Raw genomic sequence first — 18,084 nt, forward strand, 5'->3', positions numbered from 1 at the left:
TACGTCATCAATACTAAATCTAAAAGTGCGGGTATAATAATAATCAATAAAAAATAAGCTCTATCGTTGTCTAGGGGATAATGTCCGATGGAAATATAAAAGTCACTCAGTTCATTCAGGCTGCAGTGTTTGGTTGGAGTCAAGAGAGAGATTTTAGAAACTTGCCAGCTTTTCCTTCTTATGATGTCGATCCTTCGAGAGTTCCGTTGGTGTAGCTGGTCACGTGTGGCCACTCCTTTTGCTAAGCCGTTCTTCCGTGGTAAGGCCCCAATTCCCAGGCAAGGGAAAAGGACGCACGTGAACCCTCCACTGGCTGTCGCTATTAAATGCTGTCACGGGATTTCTAACGTTTCTCCTGGTGCATCTGAAGGGGTTGTTCCCCGGACCCTCTTTTATCCTTACTCACGGGGTCTCAGATGTCAATCAGGTTGGGATGATGCAATCCCTCAACCAGCCCTCTCTGGTCATTCCTTGAGGGCTTCAATGAATAGTACAGTACTCAATACACAATTCCATTTCCAAGAGACAATGGCCGTTATCCGTGGCTTTGTATCGCTGAGGCCAGGATCCACATTCCAAACCCTTGTGGATCCTGCGTGCCTCTCTCATTTCCTGGGTCCCAGACCCGAATTAATAGCGATCTTGCGATTCTCACAAAGGAGGGGGCTACTTTGTAACCTTTGGCCCCTCAGAGTTGTGGCACATTCGTAACAAGTGATATTTGCAATTTTCAAGTACTCTGAAAACATTCCAGAATCTAGTGATTCTTGGAAGATCACTACTAATGTCTCCACAATCTTTTGGGCTAACTTTTTCCACTCCTGTTCCCTATCGAATTTCTGCCGGTGTCTTCCACAGTGAAGGCAAATGCAATATACTTATTGAGTTTGCCACTTCTTTATCCTCCCATACTACCTCTCCAGTATCAGAGGCTTCAGTCAGGGTAGCTTAAGAAATCTCTGCTCAACCTCATCACCACATCATATGCAGTGCCAGAGGACTCAACCATTGCTACACTATCATCAAGAACGTCTACCATTTCATACCTCAACTTAATTTCAGGAAATCTGTTCATCTGGCTGGCCACCTTCTACTTGTGTATAGGTCAAGGCAACAGAGGAATTCCTATTGGATCAGGATTCAAGATGTCATTTTCAGGACACAAGTGTAAAGGAAAATTAAGCAATTGATTCTCCAGATCAGTTGCAGTACAAAAAACACATGAGATAAAGAAGACAATGATAAAACATGCAATAAATATATGTAAGCTAGCATATATGCACAGATTAATTGTATGTTGTAAAGTTATATAGGCACAGGGTGTCTTCATAAGGTGACTGGCAGGAAATGACAAAGTAGTGGTGGTGGGGTGGTTTAGTGGGTGAAATTGTTGATCAGCCTTGCTTGGAAAAAGTAACTTTCTGAGTCTGGTGGTCCTGGCGTGGATGTTGTGGGAGTGGGTCAAACTGCCTGAGAAAGGTGGGTCGGATCCTTCATGATGTTACTGGCCCTTTTCCAGCACTTTTCTGTACAGTTGGCTTTCCTTATCTGCGTGGGATTGGTTCCGGGACCCCTCGCGGATACCAAAAAATGCAGATACTCAAGTCCCTTATATAAAATGACGTAGTATTTGCATATAACCTACGCACATCCTCCTGTATACTTTAAATCATCTCTAGATGATTAAAACAATGTAAATGCTATGAAAGTAGTTCTTATACTGTATTGTTTAGGGAATAATAACAAGAAAAAAAGTCTGTACACATTCAGTACAGACGCAACCCTCGTAGCTCTTCTGGGAATGCTGATGCCACCTTGGCATCGGCTGATCCCGATTCTCCCGTGATCTTTAAGTTCTTGAGGCTGTAGTGCTTTACATAGCAGCCAGCCATCCCTTACTAGCTTTAAACTCTTTCCTCTCACTCACAACACAAGTAGTGAACGAATGAGACGCGAGGCGAACAATGATGAACTTCTGGGTTTTCCTGATTTGCGGTTAGTTGAATCTGTGCATGTGGAACGCGCGGATAAGGAGGGCCGATTGTATATCTGTCCTTGATGGCTTGTAGGCTGGTGCAGATAAAGCATTGGGCAGTCTTGACTACCCGTTGTAGAGCTGCCTTGTCCACTGCAGCAGTTTCCACAGCATGCAGTGATGCAGCATGCTAGGATGCTCTACTGAAAATCTGAAAAAGGATGTCAGTATTGATGTGTATAGTCCAGCTGTCTTCAGACTCCTCAGAAAGCAGTGTTGGTGAGCATTCCCCATTGTGTAGAATGTGCTTTGGGTCCATGAGAAACAGGCACCCCAGAAGTGTGAAACTGCTCGCTGTTTCTGCTATTGTGCCACCACTGTAAAGAGGGTGTGAGTGGAGCGAGTTCTCCTGAAGTTGATAACCATCTCCTTTGTCTTACTGACTTGAGGAAGAGGTCATTAGCCTGGCACCAGGCCTCAAGCTCTTCTGCCTTCTCTCTGTAGGCCGTTGTGTTGTTGTGGTGATGAGTCCTACTACTGTCATGTCATTGGTGAACTTGACAATGTGATTACTTGGGTGTTTGACCGTGCATTCGTGTGTAAGTAGAGTAAACAGCAGTGGGTTCAGCACATAGGCCTAGGAAGGCCCCCATGCAGAGGATGTTGGTGAGGGAGGAGCGGTTGTGCATCCTGTCTATGTGAGATCTTTGGTTAGGAAGTCTAACACTCAGCAACACAGTGGTGTATTTAGATTGAGGAGTTTGTTCACCAAGGTCACTGGGGCAATTGTGTTGAATGCCAAAATGAAATCCAGAACCAGCATGGTGCTTCTAGACCAAGGGTTTAGCACCCCACTCTGCAAGTAGATCCTTGACTTCATGATCAACAGACTGCAGTCAGTAAGGATAGGCAGCAGTGATATCATCCTCCACAAAGCTATGTCCTCAGCTCTCAATTATCTAGGCACTCACACCTGTGTGACTTGATGCTGCTCCAGCTATATGTTCACAAATGACACCACCATCGTGGACTGGATCTCAAATAACAATGTGTAGGACAGGAAGGAGATAGCCTAATGGCATGTTGTCATGGCAACAACTTTACCCTCAATGTGGAAACCATAGAACAAGGAGATTTACAAGGATGTTGCCTGGATTGGGGAGAATAGGTTGAGTGAACTCGGCCTTTTTTTCTTGGGAGTGAAGGAGGATGAGAAGTGACTTGATAGAGGTGTATAAGATGATGAGAGGCATTGATCGTGTGGATAGTCAGAGGCTTTTTCCCAGGGCTGAAATGGCTAATGTGAGAGGGCACAGGTTTAAGGTACTTGGAAGTAGGTACAGAGGAGATGTCGGGTAAGTTTTTTACTCAGAGAGTGGTGAGTGTGTGGAATGGGCTGCCGGCGATGGTGGTGGAGGTGGATGCAATGGGGTCTTTTAAGAGATTCCTGGACAGGTACATGGAGCTTAGAAAAATAGAGGGCTATGGGTAAACCTGGGTGATTTCTAAGGTAAGGGCACATTCAGCACAGCTTTGTGGGCCGAAGGACCTGTATTGTGCTGTAGGTTTTCTATGGTTTTTCTATGTTCTAATGTCAACAAAACAAATGAACTGGTCATTGACTTCAGGAAATGGGGTAGAATATATACTCCCACGTACATCAATAGTGCTAAAGTGGAGATGGTTAAGAGCTTTAGGTTCCAAAGTGTGACTAGAATCTACCATGTTTACACCATGGACAAGAAAACATATTCGTGTTCCTCAGAAGGCTAAGGAATTTTGAAATGTTCCCTTTTACCCTCACAGGTTTCTATAGATACAGTCTACCTGGATGTACCACAGCTTAGTATAGCATCTGTTCTGCCTGCAAGACCACAAGAAACTATGGAGAGTTGTGGACACTGCTCAGCACATCATAAAAACCAGTCCCTTCCCTGAACTTTCATTTTAACACTTTAAAAAGCAGCTAGCATGATCAGCAACCTCACCCATCTTGAATATTCTTTCCCCTTCCATTGAGCAGGAGATACAAAAACTTTAAAACATGTATTAAAACAACAACACACACAAAATGCTGGTGGAACCAGCAGGCCAGGTAGCATCTATAGGGAGAAGTGCTGTCGACGTTTCGGGCCGAGACCCTTTGTCAGGACTAGCATGTATTACCATGTTTCAGATCAGTAATTCTGCTATTATGGTATTCGTGACCAAACCTTTTGTATGATAAGGATGAGCTTTTGCCTTCACAATCTGCATTCAGTAGACACTTTATTAGGTACCTCCTGTACTGAATGAAATGGCCACTGAGAGTATGTTTGTGGTTTACTGCTGTAGTCCATCCACTTCAAGGTTCAATGTGTCGTGCATTCAGAGATGCACTTCTGCCACTTCTGTTCTAAACACATGGTTATTTGAGTTACTGTTGCCTTTCTGTCAGCTTGAACCAGTCAGGCCATTCTCCACTGACCCCTCTCATTTACAAGAGGCTTTCACAGAATCTTAGGTTGCATGTTAATATTTACCTGCACTGCACTCTCTGAAACTCAGCATGGTATTCTACATTCTGTTACTAATTTTCCCTTGTACTAACTCTTATGTTCGAAATGAGCTTCCTGCATGGCTTGTAAAACAACTTTCCATAGTTTCTTGTGGGCAGAACAGATGACATGTCAAGTATCTCTGTACGTATGGCAATAATAAACCAATTTAATTGGACAGAAAATGCCCAGTTCAAATAACAAGATAGTAGATAATTGACCTTTTGAAAAGTCAAATCCTGTTAGGAACCTGTCTTCATGTATTGGACTTTGCCAATATGAATAAGCTATTCCAACTTAGCTAACTTTCTTTGTGGAATCAGTGACCCTCATGACCATCTGGCTTATGGTCACATTGAATCAGTGTTCTGTGGTCATCAATGCATAATTGTGGAAGCAAATGACTCCAAGGAAAGTTAGTACTTCAACTTGGAAAAATTCCTGAGCTGCCTCTCAGAGGGAGACAAGATGATCTTTAATAACTATGATGGAAATCTACTCACAAAGAGAAAATCCGCAGATGCTCAAAATCCAAGCAACGCACGTGAAATGCTGGAGGAACTCAGCAGGCCAGGCAGCATTTATGGAAAAGCGTACAGCCAACATTTTGGGCCAACACCCTTCAGCAGGACTGGAAAAAAAGATGAGTAAGGTTTAAAAAATGGGGGGAGGGGAGGGAGAAATATAAGATGTTAGGGGAAACCAGGAGGGGGAGGAGTGAATTAAAGAGCTGGGAAGTTTGTGAAAGAGATACCAGCTGGAGAAGGGGGAATCTAATAGGAGAGGACAGAAGGTCATGGAAGAAAGGAAACTGGGGAGGAGCACCAGAGGGAGGCAATGGGCAGGCAAGGAGATGAGGTGAGAGAGGGAAAAGAAGGTGGGGAATGGTGAGGGGGGGGCCATTAGCAGAAGTTCGAGAAATTGGTTCCTGCCATCAGGTTGGAGGCTACCCAGGTGTTTTTCCTCCAATCTGAGTGTGGCCTTATCACGACAGTAGAGGAGGTAATTAATAGACATATTGGAATGGGAAGTGAAATTAAAATGGGTGGCCACTGAGAGATCCAGTTCTGAAGGACAGAGCGTAGGTATTCGGTGAAGTGGTCTCCCAACCTACGTTGGGTCTTGCAGATATACAGGAGGCCACACTGGGAACACCAGACATAATATATGACCCCACCAGACTCACAGGTGAAGTGTTGCCACACCTGGAAGGACTGTTTAGGGCCCTGGCTGGTAGTGAGGGAGGAGGTGTAAGGGTGGATCTAGCACTTGTTCTGCTTGCAAGGGTAAGTGCCGGGGGGAGTTTAGTGGGGAGGAACGAACGGACAAGGGAGTTGCGTAGGGAGCGATCTCTGCTGAAAGCAGAAAGTTGGGTGGAGGGAAAGATGTGCTTGTTAGTGGGATTCCATTGGAGATGGCAGAAATTGCGGAGAATTATGTGCTGGATGCTGAGGCTGGTGGGGTGGTTTGTGAGGACAAAAGGGATCCTATCCCTGGTAGGGTGGTTGGAAGACGGGGTGGGATGAGAACAGACGTCCCAGAAATGAAAGAGATGCAGTTGAGGGCAGCTTTGATGGTGGAGGAAGGGAAGCCCCTTTCTTTGAAGAAGGAGGACATCTCCTTCCTTCTGGAATGAAAAGCCTCATCCTGGGAGCAGATGTGGCGGAGTCAGAGGTATTGAGTAAAATGGGTGGTGTTTTTTGCAAGTAATGGGTGGGAGGAGGTACAGTCCAGGTGGCTGTGAGAGTCTGTAGGTTTATAATAGACATCAGTATATGAGCTGTCTCCAGAGATAGAGAAAGAGAGATGAGAAAGGTGTTGGAAATGGAAATGTATAATTGGGTTGTCCTGCTATGTGGAACATGTTCTAGAGATAACCAACACCTGTATATCCAGAGAGACACATTGATGAAGGTAGAGCAGTAGATGTAGAGTATATGGATTTCAGCAAGGCATTTGATAAGGTACCCCATGAAAGGCTTATTGAGAAAGTAGGAGACATGGGATCAAAGGAGACATTCTTTTATGGATCTAGAACTGGCTTGCCCACAGAAGGCAAAGAGTGGTTGTAGATGGGTCATATTCTGCATGGAGGCCGGTGACCACTGGTGTGCATCAGGGATCTGTTCTGGGACCCCTACTCTTTGTGATTTTTATAAATGACCTGGATGAGGAAGTGGAGGGATGGGTTAGTAAATTTGGTGATGACACAAAGGTTAGAGGTGTTGTGGATTGTGTAGAGGGCTGTCAGAGGTTACAGCAGGACATTGATAGGATGCAAAACTAGCAGATAAAGTTCATTGGGATAAGTGTGAGGTGGTTCATTTTGGTAGGTCAAATATGATGGCAGAATATAGTATTAATGATAAGACTCTTGGCAGTGTGGAGGATCAGAGGGATCTTGGGATCCGAGTCCATAGGACACTCAAAGGTACTACTCAGGTTGACTCTGTGGTTAAGAAGGCGTATGGTGCATTGGCCTTCATCAGTCATAGGCTTGAGTTTAAGAACTGAGAGATAATGTTGTAGCTATATAGGACTCTGGTCAGTTCCCACTTAGAGTACTGTGCTCAATTCAGGTCGCCTCACTACCGGAAGGACGTGGGAACCATAGAAAGGGTGCAGAGGAGATTTACAAGGATGTTGCCTGGATTGGGGAGCATGCCTTATGAAGATAGGTTGAGTGAACTCGGCCTTTTCTCCTTGGAGCGACGGAGGTTGAAAGGTGACCTGATAGAGGTGTACAAGATAATGAGAGGCATTGATCATGTGGATAGTCAGAGGCTTTTCCCCAGAGCTGAAATGGCTAGCACGAGAGGGCAGAGTTTTAAGGTGCTTGGAAGCAGGTACAGAGGAGGTGTCGGGGGTAAGTTTTTTACTCAGAGAGTGGTGTGTGCGTGGAATGGGCTGTTGGCGATGGTGGTGGAGGCAGAAACAATAGGGTTTTTTAAGAGACTCCTGGATGGCTACATGGAGCTTAGAAAAATATGGGTAAAGCCTAGTTCTAAGGTAGGGACATGTTCGGCACAACTTTGTGGGCCAAAGGGCCTGTATTGTGTTGTAGGTTTTTTATGTTTCTGTGTTTGCAGCAAATGAAAAACAACAACACAAATGTTACTGCAAGAGGATCAGTTTTGCTATTCCCAAACTGGAAAAAAAGCTCTTGTGGGCTATCTGATAGGTCTTTTGAGAAGCTCTTAGCTTTTTTACATAACAGAACCAGGATTAGTTTGTTGAGCAACAAACCATCTGCTGGAAGAACTCAGCAGATTCAGCAGTGAGGTGAAGAGGAAATATGATGTTTCAGGTTGCAATCTGCATCACCACTGAGACTCTGATGAGGATGTACATGAGATCCAGGAATAAATTAACAGTAAACACAATACTGCTGCAGATAGAGACAAGAGATGCCAGATGATAGAATTTGGACCAAGAAAACTGCTAGAAGAACCCTAGATGCCTCTGTGGAGACAAAGCAGTGGCAATCATCATTTCAGGTTGAGATCTTCCATTAGGACTGATTTAACACTGAAACCCAGACAGTTCAGTGGACTTTGCAAAGGCTATTTGGGAGAAGCAATTAATGGCAAGAACTAATGTTCTTATCAAGAAGAGAGGCAGCCAGCATCTGCTGGAAGGAATACTTCAGAGATATAGCTTCACCCTTAGTATCAGCGTTTTTGACTTAATTAAACCACAACCAATCTTGCAGCCAGCCCTGATTCTCAAGAACTTGAAAAGGTTATTTGCTTATTTAAAAAGCAACAGGGTCTTGGGAGCAGACAATATCCCTGCTGAGAAATGACTTCAGTCATGAAACCTCATGTTATTGTCCTAATCTGAGAAGAGGCAGATGTGTCAAAGTACCTTGGATGTTGCGATTGTGATCATCTTCAAAAAAACAGACACATCTGATGTATGTTCTTACTGATTGTCACAGGGAAAGCCATTTACCGGCTGTGTCTCAAGGGTCATTGGCACTAATGATTTCAGGGAGCTCAGATTTACCACTCATACCATGTGCTAGTGAGGTAAGAAATGGGAAGGTAGTGCAGTTCATTATGTAGCTGAGGAGCTGGAGTGGGAGGGAGGGCTTCATTTATGGATCATCAGGCTTTCTTCCAGGGTAAGTGGAACTTGTACGAGGGATGGGTTGTGTCTGAACTAATGCTGCTTGGAAGGGTTCAAACTTAAGTGATGGGCTTGGAAACTTGAGCAAGAGGTTAGTAAGTGGAAGGATTGAACCAGAACAAAGATCCTGACTGCTCAACTGTATGCATGTATTTGGAAGCTGACCTCCAATTTGTCAACTCATTCACTAAAGCAGATAATTGGTGCTTTTGCAAGTGGAAGTCTGCAAATGACAGTATAATTTTGTTCATTGCTGTTAACTGAGAGCTAAACATTGCCTTTGAACCCATTTTTTCTTTAGTAAATTTACCTGAAAGAGCAGACCAAAATGGCATCTTGGATAGTACAATGATCTGTTGTACTTCACTGGATTCATTTTTATTCAAGTTTCTAGAGTGGGCCTTTTGACTCTTGAGCAAAAGTGTCAGGACATCAACAATATCTGGTGATAAAAGGGCAAAAGTTGAGGTTTTAGATTATGTCCAAAATCATTTTTAAGCTGTAGATTAATGAAGAGGACAATGCGTTCCAAAGAGATGGTTTGGACTATTGATGTGAATTTGCAAGATGCTAGGCTGCAATCGTTACTGTGCACATATGCGCTGCACAAACTCAGTCATTACATTGATCCTTTTCATTTGTTTCAAAAGTGGACAATGTTAAAGGCACACAAACGAATCCAGATTCAAAATGTACATCCTCTGGAATGGATATGAGGCCATAGAGAGGTGTCAGCAATAAAGAGAGAAAAGAGATAGAAGGACAGTATAATCAACTGTTAAATGTGATTGAAACTGCACTAAGGAAAGTATCACAGTGCAGTCACTAGTTGCAACTAGTGACTTTGATCACGGTGATAGGAGGAAGCAAATCTGTACAGGACTGGTTGAAACCCCTTTTGGATTTATTTTATGCATTTTGGTCGCCTTACCATTGGAGGAATGTTCTTGCCATGGAATCTAACAACGGTTTACAAGACTGATTTCGAAGTTGGCAGTACTGACATATGAAGAGAAATTGTATTAGTTAGGCATAGATTCACTGAAGTTAGAAGAATGAAAGGTAATCTCATTGACACTGATAAAAATTTTAGCTTGACTATACAAACCAGTTAGACACAGGTGTTCTTGATAGCTAGAGAGTCTAGAACTAAGGATCACAGTCCCATGATACATAAATTTTAAAACCGAGATCAGGAGAAAGTTCTTTACCTGAAGGATGGAGAACAGTGGAATTCCCTACCACAGAAGGCAGTGGCAGCCAAAATGTTAAACATATTTAAGAAGGAGTGCATAATGATACATGAATTGAAGGATATGGGGAGCGTGAGCAAGCACAAGCAGAAACAGGGTACTGGTCTGGATGATTAGCCATGATTAAACTTAATGAGGAGCAGGCCAAAGGGACTATATGACCTATTCCTTCTCCTATTTTCTCTTCTGAAAGATTCTGGATTAAAATGTTATGGAAGATGGAAGGGGAGTGTTGGTTGCACGGTCAAGGACAAAGCATGAAGATCAAACTTTATTTTTTAAGAAGCAGTGATTGTGCTTTTGTGTTTCATTGTCTTCAACCTTGAAGGAAATTTTGGCTTCCACAAAGGAATTGTAGACTAATCTAGGGTCTGTTTAGATGATTAATTTATTTGTGCCATTGGCTACAAGCTCTTATTTTAATAAATGCATGCACATAGATATAACTACAAAATAATAGGTAAATATTCCAACCAAATGTTGCTGAGTTGCAAACTCCGGAGAAACAACTTTAAATAACTCATAGACTTTGGTGATGATGTGAGTGTGGGCACAGGTTTATATTCCATTCGTAAGGTAACACCTATAACAATTAGTATTAATGCACTGAAGTGTAACCCAGTCTGGATTGAATGGTCATGTCCATAAGGCATTTAAAACAAATGCGAAGGAAGAAGGTTGATCTCTTGGTCAAGTAGAAACTGTACAAATGTAATGTTTGCAATCTGTACCTTACAGAGTTGATTCACTTTAATTTCAAAGATATTCACAAATTTGCACTGCTACCTGTGCATTATATATCTAATGAAAGTCCTTCTATTCCTCAATTCCTTGTCACTTAAAGAATATTTCTTTTGCCTACCTGTACTTTAAGGATAAACTCTTGATCCATCAGTCTACCTCACTGTAGTTCTTGCACCTTATTGCCTACCTGCATAACACTATATTCTGCATTTTGTTACTGCCTTTTCCATTGTACTACCTCAATCTACTTCTGTTTGAAATGGTTTGTCTGGATAGCATGCAAAACCTGACGAAGGGTCTTGGCCCGAAATGTCGACAGCGCGTCTCCCTATAGATGCTGTCTGGCCTGCTGTGTTCCACCAGCATTTTGTGTGTGATGCAAAACTAAATGTTTTTACTATATCTTGATACCTGTGACACTAATAAACCATTTTCATCTTTATCACAATTCTCTTTTCCTTTTCCAGTTTCCTTTGTTTCACAGAAGACAGTGCCAGCCTATCCAAACTTTCCTTATAAGTTTCCCTCCAGTCTTAATAACATACATACATACATCTTCTCTATCTTAATCACATCCCTCCTATGGCAAGGCAACCGGTACTGCACACAATATACCAGGTGCCGTTCCACTAAATGCCATTTATAGTTGTAATATGATGTCCTAACCCTTATACTCAATCTCCCGAAACGTCGACAGTGCTTCTCCCTATCGATGCTGCCTGGCCTGCTGTGTTCTACCAGCATTTTGTGTGTGTTGTTTGAATTTCCAGCATCTGCAGATTTCCTCGTGTTTACTCAATCTCTTATCTGATGAAGCCAAATGTGCCATGTACCTTCATTGTGTTTACCTGCATCATCTCAGCCTTTTTGGGAACCAAGTGCGTGAAATTTCTCGGTCTCTCTGTTCTATAATACTATCCTGTGCCTGTCATTTACTGTGCACATCCTGTCCGGGTTTAACCTTCCAAAATACTTCACTCTACATGAATGAGTTAAATTCCATCTGCCATTATTTGCCCACTTTCCCAGTTGATTTGGGAATACCAGCAGTATTGGTGGCATTGGCAAATTTACATTGTCAAAAGCCTTGCTAAAGTCCACATTAACAATGTTGGCCACTGTGCCCTCATCATTTGTCTTCATTACCTCTTTGAAAAGCTCAAGGAATTACAAAAATTTGTGCCAGAGCCCAGCAATTTCTTCCTTTGCTTCTGAAAGCATTGAAAGAAACTCTTGGTTGTGCTCCAGGGATTTATCCATATTCAAGTGCTTCAAGACCTACCAAAACTTTCCTTTTGTAATATCAATATATTTCAGGACAACACCGTTTCCTTCCATTAATTCCCTAGCTTCCATAACCTTCTCCAGGTTAAATACAGATAAGATGTTTTCATTTAAGACCTTCCGTGACTCCACACATAGATGACCACACTGATCCTGAATGAATTCTATTGTCTCCCTAGATACCATTTGTTCTTAATGTACTTATGGAATCTTGTAGGATTTTACTAAGATATATCTCTTGTATTATTTCTGCTCTCTCTATTTCCTATTCAAGAGTACTTCTATGTCCTGCATAGTCATGAAGGGTTTTTCTTGATCCAAGCTGCTTATATCTGACATGCCACTTTTTTCCTGACGAGACCTTTAATATCCCTCGTCAGCCAGGACTCACTAATGCTGACAGCCTTGCCCTTCATTCTAACATTATGAAATTAACTGTTCTATATATATCTCGTAAGAACTCTGTAATTCAAACTTTCATTTCTCTTGTGATTTCTGACGAACGGTATATATTTAGTTACTGTTTTCATCTCTCTGTGTCGCATCATCCCCTTTCAGCCTCCTCTTCCTAAGTTTGTTGCACGTGAACTACAATTAATTTGCTGTCTTCTCAGTACAACCATGCTACAGGAACACTGTCAGCTGTTCAGTCTTCAAACCGATTTTTGAATTTGGTTGGAATGATGAATTTGCTTGAATGATGAGTTATCTGTCTCTTAACCTTTTTTATTCTTTGCTTGACTCTGTGCTTACTGAAAACATTGATTTGAGTTAAGTAATGTTTGCATTGCTAGAGCTTATTCATTGTGTTAACTCTTGGATCTTGTTTGCAGAAGAACATGATGTTCATAAATGCGGCCGATGTCAGGCAGAATTTTGCAGCTTGGAGGGGTTCATTACTCACAAATTGCAGAAAGCATGCCAGCGGAACCAGGCCGCATCCACAGGTTGTCCTAAGCATCTCCATCTCAACCAAGCAGCCTTTGAGGTAGTTGGTTCTTAATGTATTGATACCCTAGGTGCAATCTCTTTTGTAATTAGCATTTTGGTTTTTCCTGTGTACTCAGCTCTATAATTTTGCACCTCCTTTCTGACTTTTTTCATTTCTTTTACTTGTTATCACTTCTCTTCGCGAGACCTCCCTATCTTCACCTCATTGGCTTGCATTAACTGTCGCAACAGTAAGAGGATGTGGTAATTCCAGAATCATTTAAATTCTTTTCACAATTTTTTGATCTCCTCTTTTCTTATTGTTTGTCAATCTTTTTCCACCTCTTCATCTCATCACTTTGCCCCACTGTTTCATCCCAACTCAAGCAACACACACAAAATGCTGGTGGAACGCAGCAGACGAGACAGTATCTATAGGGAGAAGCGCTGTCGACGTTTCGGGCTGAGACCCTTCGTCAGGATTAACTGAAAGGAAAGATAGTAAGAGATTTGAAAGTAGGAGGGGGAGAGGAAAATGCAAAATGATAGGAGAAGACTGGAGGGGGTGGGCTGAAGCTGAGAGCCAGAAAGGTGATTGGCAAAAGGGATACAGAGCTAGAGAAGGGAAAGGATCATGGGACGGGAGGCCTAGGGAGAAAGAAAGTGGGAGGGGAGCACCAGAGGGAGATGGAGAATAGGCAAAATGATGGACAGAGAGAGAAAGAGAAAAAAAAGAGGGGGAAAAAAACTATATCAGGGATGGGGTAAGAAGGGGAGGAGGGACATTAACGGAAGTTAGAGAAATCAATATTCATGCCATCAGGTTGGAGGCTACCCAGCCAATATATAAGGTGTTGTTCCTCCAACCTGTGTGTGGCTTCACCTTGACAGTAGAGGAAACCATGGATAGACATATCAGAATGGGAATGGGACGTGGAATTAAAATGTGTGGCCACTGGGAGATCCTACTCCCTTTGATGGACAGAGCATAGATGTTCAGCGAAACGCTCTCCAAGTCTGCATTGGGTCTCACCAATATATAAAAGGCTACACCGGGAGCACTGGACGCAGCATACCACACCAGACGACTCACAGGTGAAGTGTTGCCTCACCTGGAAGGACTGTCTGGGGCCCTGAATGGTGGTGAGGGAGGAAGTGTAAGGACAGGTGTAGCACTTGTTCCGCTTGCAAGGATAAGTGCCAGGAGGGAGATCGGTGGGAAGGGATGGGGGGGGATGAATGAACAAGGGAGTTGCGTAGGGAGCGTTCCTTGCGGAAAGTAGAAAGGGGGGGGGAGGGAAAGATGTGCTTGGTAGCGGGATCCTTTTGGAGGTGGTGGAAGTTTCAGAGAATTATGCATTGGATCCAGAGGCTGGTGGGGTGGTAGGTGAGGACAAGGGGGACCCTATCCCGAGTGGGGTGGTGGGCGGATGGGGTGAGAGCAGATGTGTGGGAAATGGGAGAGATGCATTTGAGAGCAGAGTGGATGATGGAAGAAGGGAAGCCCTTTTGTTTAAAAAAGGAAAACATTTCCTTTGTTCTGGGATGAAAAGCCTCATCCTGAGAGTAGATGCGGCAGAGACGGAGTAATTGTGAGAAGAGGATAGCATTTTTGCAAGAGACAGGGTGGGAAGAGGAATAGTCCAGGTAGCTGTGAGAGTCTGTAGGCTTATAGTAGATATCAGTAGATAGGCCGTCTCCAGAGATGGAGACAGAAAGATCAAGAAATGGGAGGGAGGTGTCAGAAATAGACCAGGTAAATTTGAGTGCAGGGTGAAAGTTGGAGGCAAAATTAATGACGTTAACGAACTTAGCATGCGTGCAGGAGGCAGCGTCAATGCAGTTGTTGATGTAGCGAAGGAAAAGAGGGGGACGGATACCCGTATAGACTTGGAACATGGACTGTTCCACAAAGCCAACAAAAAGGCAGGCATAACTGGGACCCATGCGGGTGCCCATGGCTACATCTTTGGTTTGGAGGAAGTGGGAGGAGCCAAGGGAAAAATTATTGAGAGTAAGAACTAATTCAGCTAGACGGAGGAGAGTGGTGGTAGAGGGGAATTGGTTAGGCCTGGAATCCAAAAAGAAGCGGAGAGCTTTGAGACCTTCCTGGTGGGGGATGGAGGCAGATAGGGACTGGGCATCCATGGTGAAAATAAGGCGGTGGAGGCCAGGGAACTTAAAATCATTGAAAAAATTCAAAGCATGAGAAGTGTCACGAACATAGGTGGGAAGGGATTGAACAAGAGGGGGGTAAAACAGTGTCAAGGTATGCAGAAATGAGTTTGGAGGGGCAGGAGCAAGCTGAGACAATGGGTCTACCTGGACAGGCAGGTTTGTGGATCTTGGGTAGGAGGTAGAAACGGGAAGTGTGGGGTGTGGAAACTATGAGGTTGGTGGCAGTGGATGGAAGATCCCCAGAGCCGATAAGTTTGGTGATGGTATAGGAGACAGTGGCCTGGTGCTCCTTAGTGGGTTCATGATCAAGGGGTAAATAAGAGGACGTATCAGAGAGTGGTCGCTGTGCCTCAGCCACATAGAGGTCAGTCGGCCAGACTGAAATACCCATTAGATTCCTGTTAATCCTTTAAAACCCAATCAGCAGAATGCTTCAAATGCACTCCTTTTTAGAGTCATAAGAGTCATAGACTGACTAACAGCTCCCCCCTTATCAGCAGATTTTATAGTAAGGTTGGGCTTGGTGCGGAGGGAGCGGAAAGCAGAACGTTCGGAAGGAGAGAAGTTGGAATTGGAACAGGGTGTGGTGAAGTCGAGACAGTTGATGTCCCATTGGCAATTAGCAATAAAGAGATCCAGAGCAGGCAGAAGACCAGAGTGGGGTGTCCATGAAGAGGAGGAGGGTTGAAGACAGGAGAAGGGGTCATCGGTGGGGGTAGGAGAGTCCTTGCCAAAGAAGTAATCTCGGAGACGGAGCCGGCGGAAGAAGGGTTCGGCATCATGGCGTACGTGGAACTCGCTGAGGTGTGGGCGAAGGGTGACAAAGGTGAGGCCCTTACTGGGGACGGGAGACACAATCGCAGCATGTGAAGGCCCGGCCTGGAGTTCAAGGCTGGAGTCACAGATGGTGGTTGCGCAATCGCTTTGAACCTGTTCATGGTCGCTGGAACCCACGTTGATGGTGCTGGAGTCTGGGTTGTGAATATGCCCTGGGTGGCTGGGGCAGCCGAGATCGACGGCCGGGGTTGGGGATGCGATACGAAATCCATGCTCTGGGGTCTGCAGATGGAAGATCTTGCGATCCTTGCAGGACGTGATAAAGTCAAAGAAACTGTGATTGCACGCATGGATCCGACGGAGGATGAAATAACGGACAGGTCCATTGCAAACGGAGAAAAAGGTGTCCCGGAGGCGTGGAAGGGATTGTGATAGGGACGCCAGGTACTTTCTCATGGCGGAGAGTGTCGCCTTCAGAACTCGACGGGAGAAACAACGGGAGGCAGAGTCAATTAAATGTGAGTACCTGGGATCCTCAGAAGGACGAAGGGTCTCGGCCCAAAACGTCAACAGCGCTTCTCCCTATAGATGCTGCCTGACCTCCTGTGTTCCACCAGCATTTTGTGTGTGTGGCTTGAATTTCCAACATCTGCAGATTATCCTCATGTTTGCCTAGAGTTTTACTTCTTTTTGGCTAGGCTTAATGGTTAACTACGCTCCTTGGGTATTTGAGAAGGGAATTATCTAACAGTAGAGATTTTTGCATTCCACCTTTCCAGTTGAAAGTGTAATGGATTTTGCCATCTTGGAGCCTGGTTTTCATCCTCTTCACTGTGTTTTCAGGAGTCTGTGCCCTTGGACTCGGCAATCACTCTCACACAGTTGGTTGTGGCTTCCCTTGCACAAACTGAAGCAAACAGCAAATCACATTCAGGTAAGGTAGCATTGGAAAAAGATTGATCTTTATATATTTGTTTTCTTGTCAAGTGAATAGATGCCAGTTTGAAATTAAAAACATTGATCTTTCTGAGCACTCATTGCTGCCATTGGATACTCCCAAATGAGGCATGAAGTGCAGCAAAGAAAAGACTGTTGGAAGAGCTCAGCTTGTCAAGTATCAACTACAGAGGTAAAGCGATGGTTGACATTTTAGGTCGAAATCTTGCATCCGAAACCCAAAATGTCAAGTTCTTTTGCTTTCACAGATGCTGCTCGACTTACTGAGTTCCACCAATAGTTTATGTCTTTGCTCCGATTCCAGCATTTGCAGTCTCTCATATCTGAGGTATGACATGCATTTGTCTACTAAGTGAAATACCCATTAAATTCCTGTTAATCCTTTAAAACCCAATCAGCAGAATGCTTCAAATGCACTCCTTTTTAGAGTCATAAGAGTCATAGAAAAGTACAGCACAGAAACAGGCCCTTCGGCCCATCTTGTATCTTGTCAACATCAAACCATTTAAACTGCCTAGTCCCATTGACTTGTGCCCAGACCATAGCTGTCCATACCCAAGTACCTATTCAGACTTTTCTTAAATGTTGAAATTGAGCTCACATGCACCACTTATGCTGGCAGCTCATTCCACAGTCTTGTAACCCACTGAGTGAAGAAATTTCTCCTCATGTTCCCTTTAACCCTTTCACCTTTCATCCTTAACCCATGACCTCCAGTTGTAGTGTCACAAACATCAGTGGAAAAAGCCTTCCTGTATTTACCCTGTGCCTCTCGTAATTTTGTATGCCTCTGTCAAATTTCCCCTTAATAGAAACATAAAAATAGAAAACCTACAGCAGAATACAGGCCCTTCAGCCCACAAAGTTGTGCTGAACATGTCCTTACCTTAGAAATTACTAGGTTTACTGATAGCCCTCTATTTTACTTAGATCCATGTGCGTATCTAAAGGTCTCTTAAAAGTCCCTATCGTATCTGCCTTCACCACCGTTGCTGGCAGCTCATTCCACGCACTCAACACTCTCTGAGTAAAAAAACTTAACCCTGACATCTCCTCTGTACCTGCCCCCCACCATCTTAAACCTGTGTGCTCTTGTGGCAACCAGTTCAGCCCTGGGAAAAAGCCTCTGACTATCCACACGATCAATGCCTCTCATCATCTTATACACTTCTATCAGGTCACCTCTCATCCTCTGTCACTCCAAAGAGAAAAGGCCGAGTTCACTCAACCTATTCTCAAAAGGCATGCTCCCCAATCCAGGCAACATTCTTGTAAATCTCCCCTGAACCCTTTCTGTGGCTTCCACATCCTTCCTGTA

At 43.9% G+C, this 18,084-nt stretch overlaps 1 protein-coding gene across 5 annotated transcripts in view; it reads left to right on the plus strand.

The window, feature by feature from the left end:
* e4f1 (E4F transcription factor 1) overlaps nt 1-18,084 on the plus strand; it is a 71,083-nt gene that overhangs the window by 5,412 nt on the left and 47,587 nt on the right. For 2 of the 5 annotated variants that reach the window (XM_059979877.1, XM_059979878.1), the window contains exons 2-3: nt 12,758-12,912; nt 16,653-16,743. In XM_059979877.1, the coding sequence (XP_059835860.1) occupies nt 12,758-12,912; nt 16,653-16,743 (246 nt within the window). Of the gene's footprint in view, nt 1-4,856; nt 5,160-12,757; nt 12,913-16,652; nt 16,744-18,084 lie in introns of those variants that run through there. The other 3 variants (XR_009514004.1, XM_059979876.1, XM_059979875.1) reach the window with 3 other exon arrangements.

This window comes from Hypanus sabinus, chromosome 9, assembly GCF_030144855.1.
Source record: "Hypanus sabinus isolate sHypSab1 chromosome 9, sHypSab1.hap1, whole genome shotgun sequence".
Lineage (NCBI taxonomy): Eukaryota > Metazoa > Chordata > Chondrichthyes > Myliobatiformes > Dasyatidae > Hypanus > Hypanus sabinus.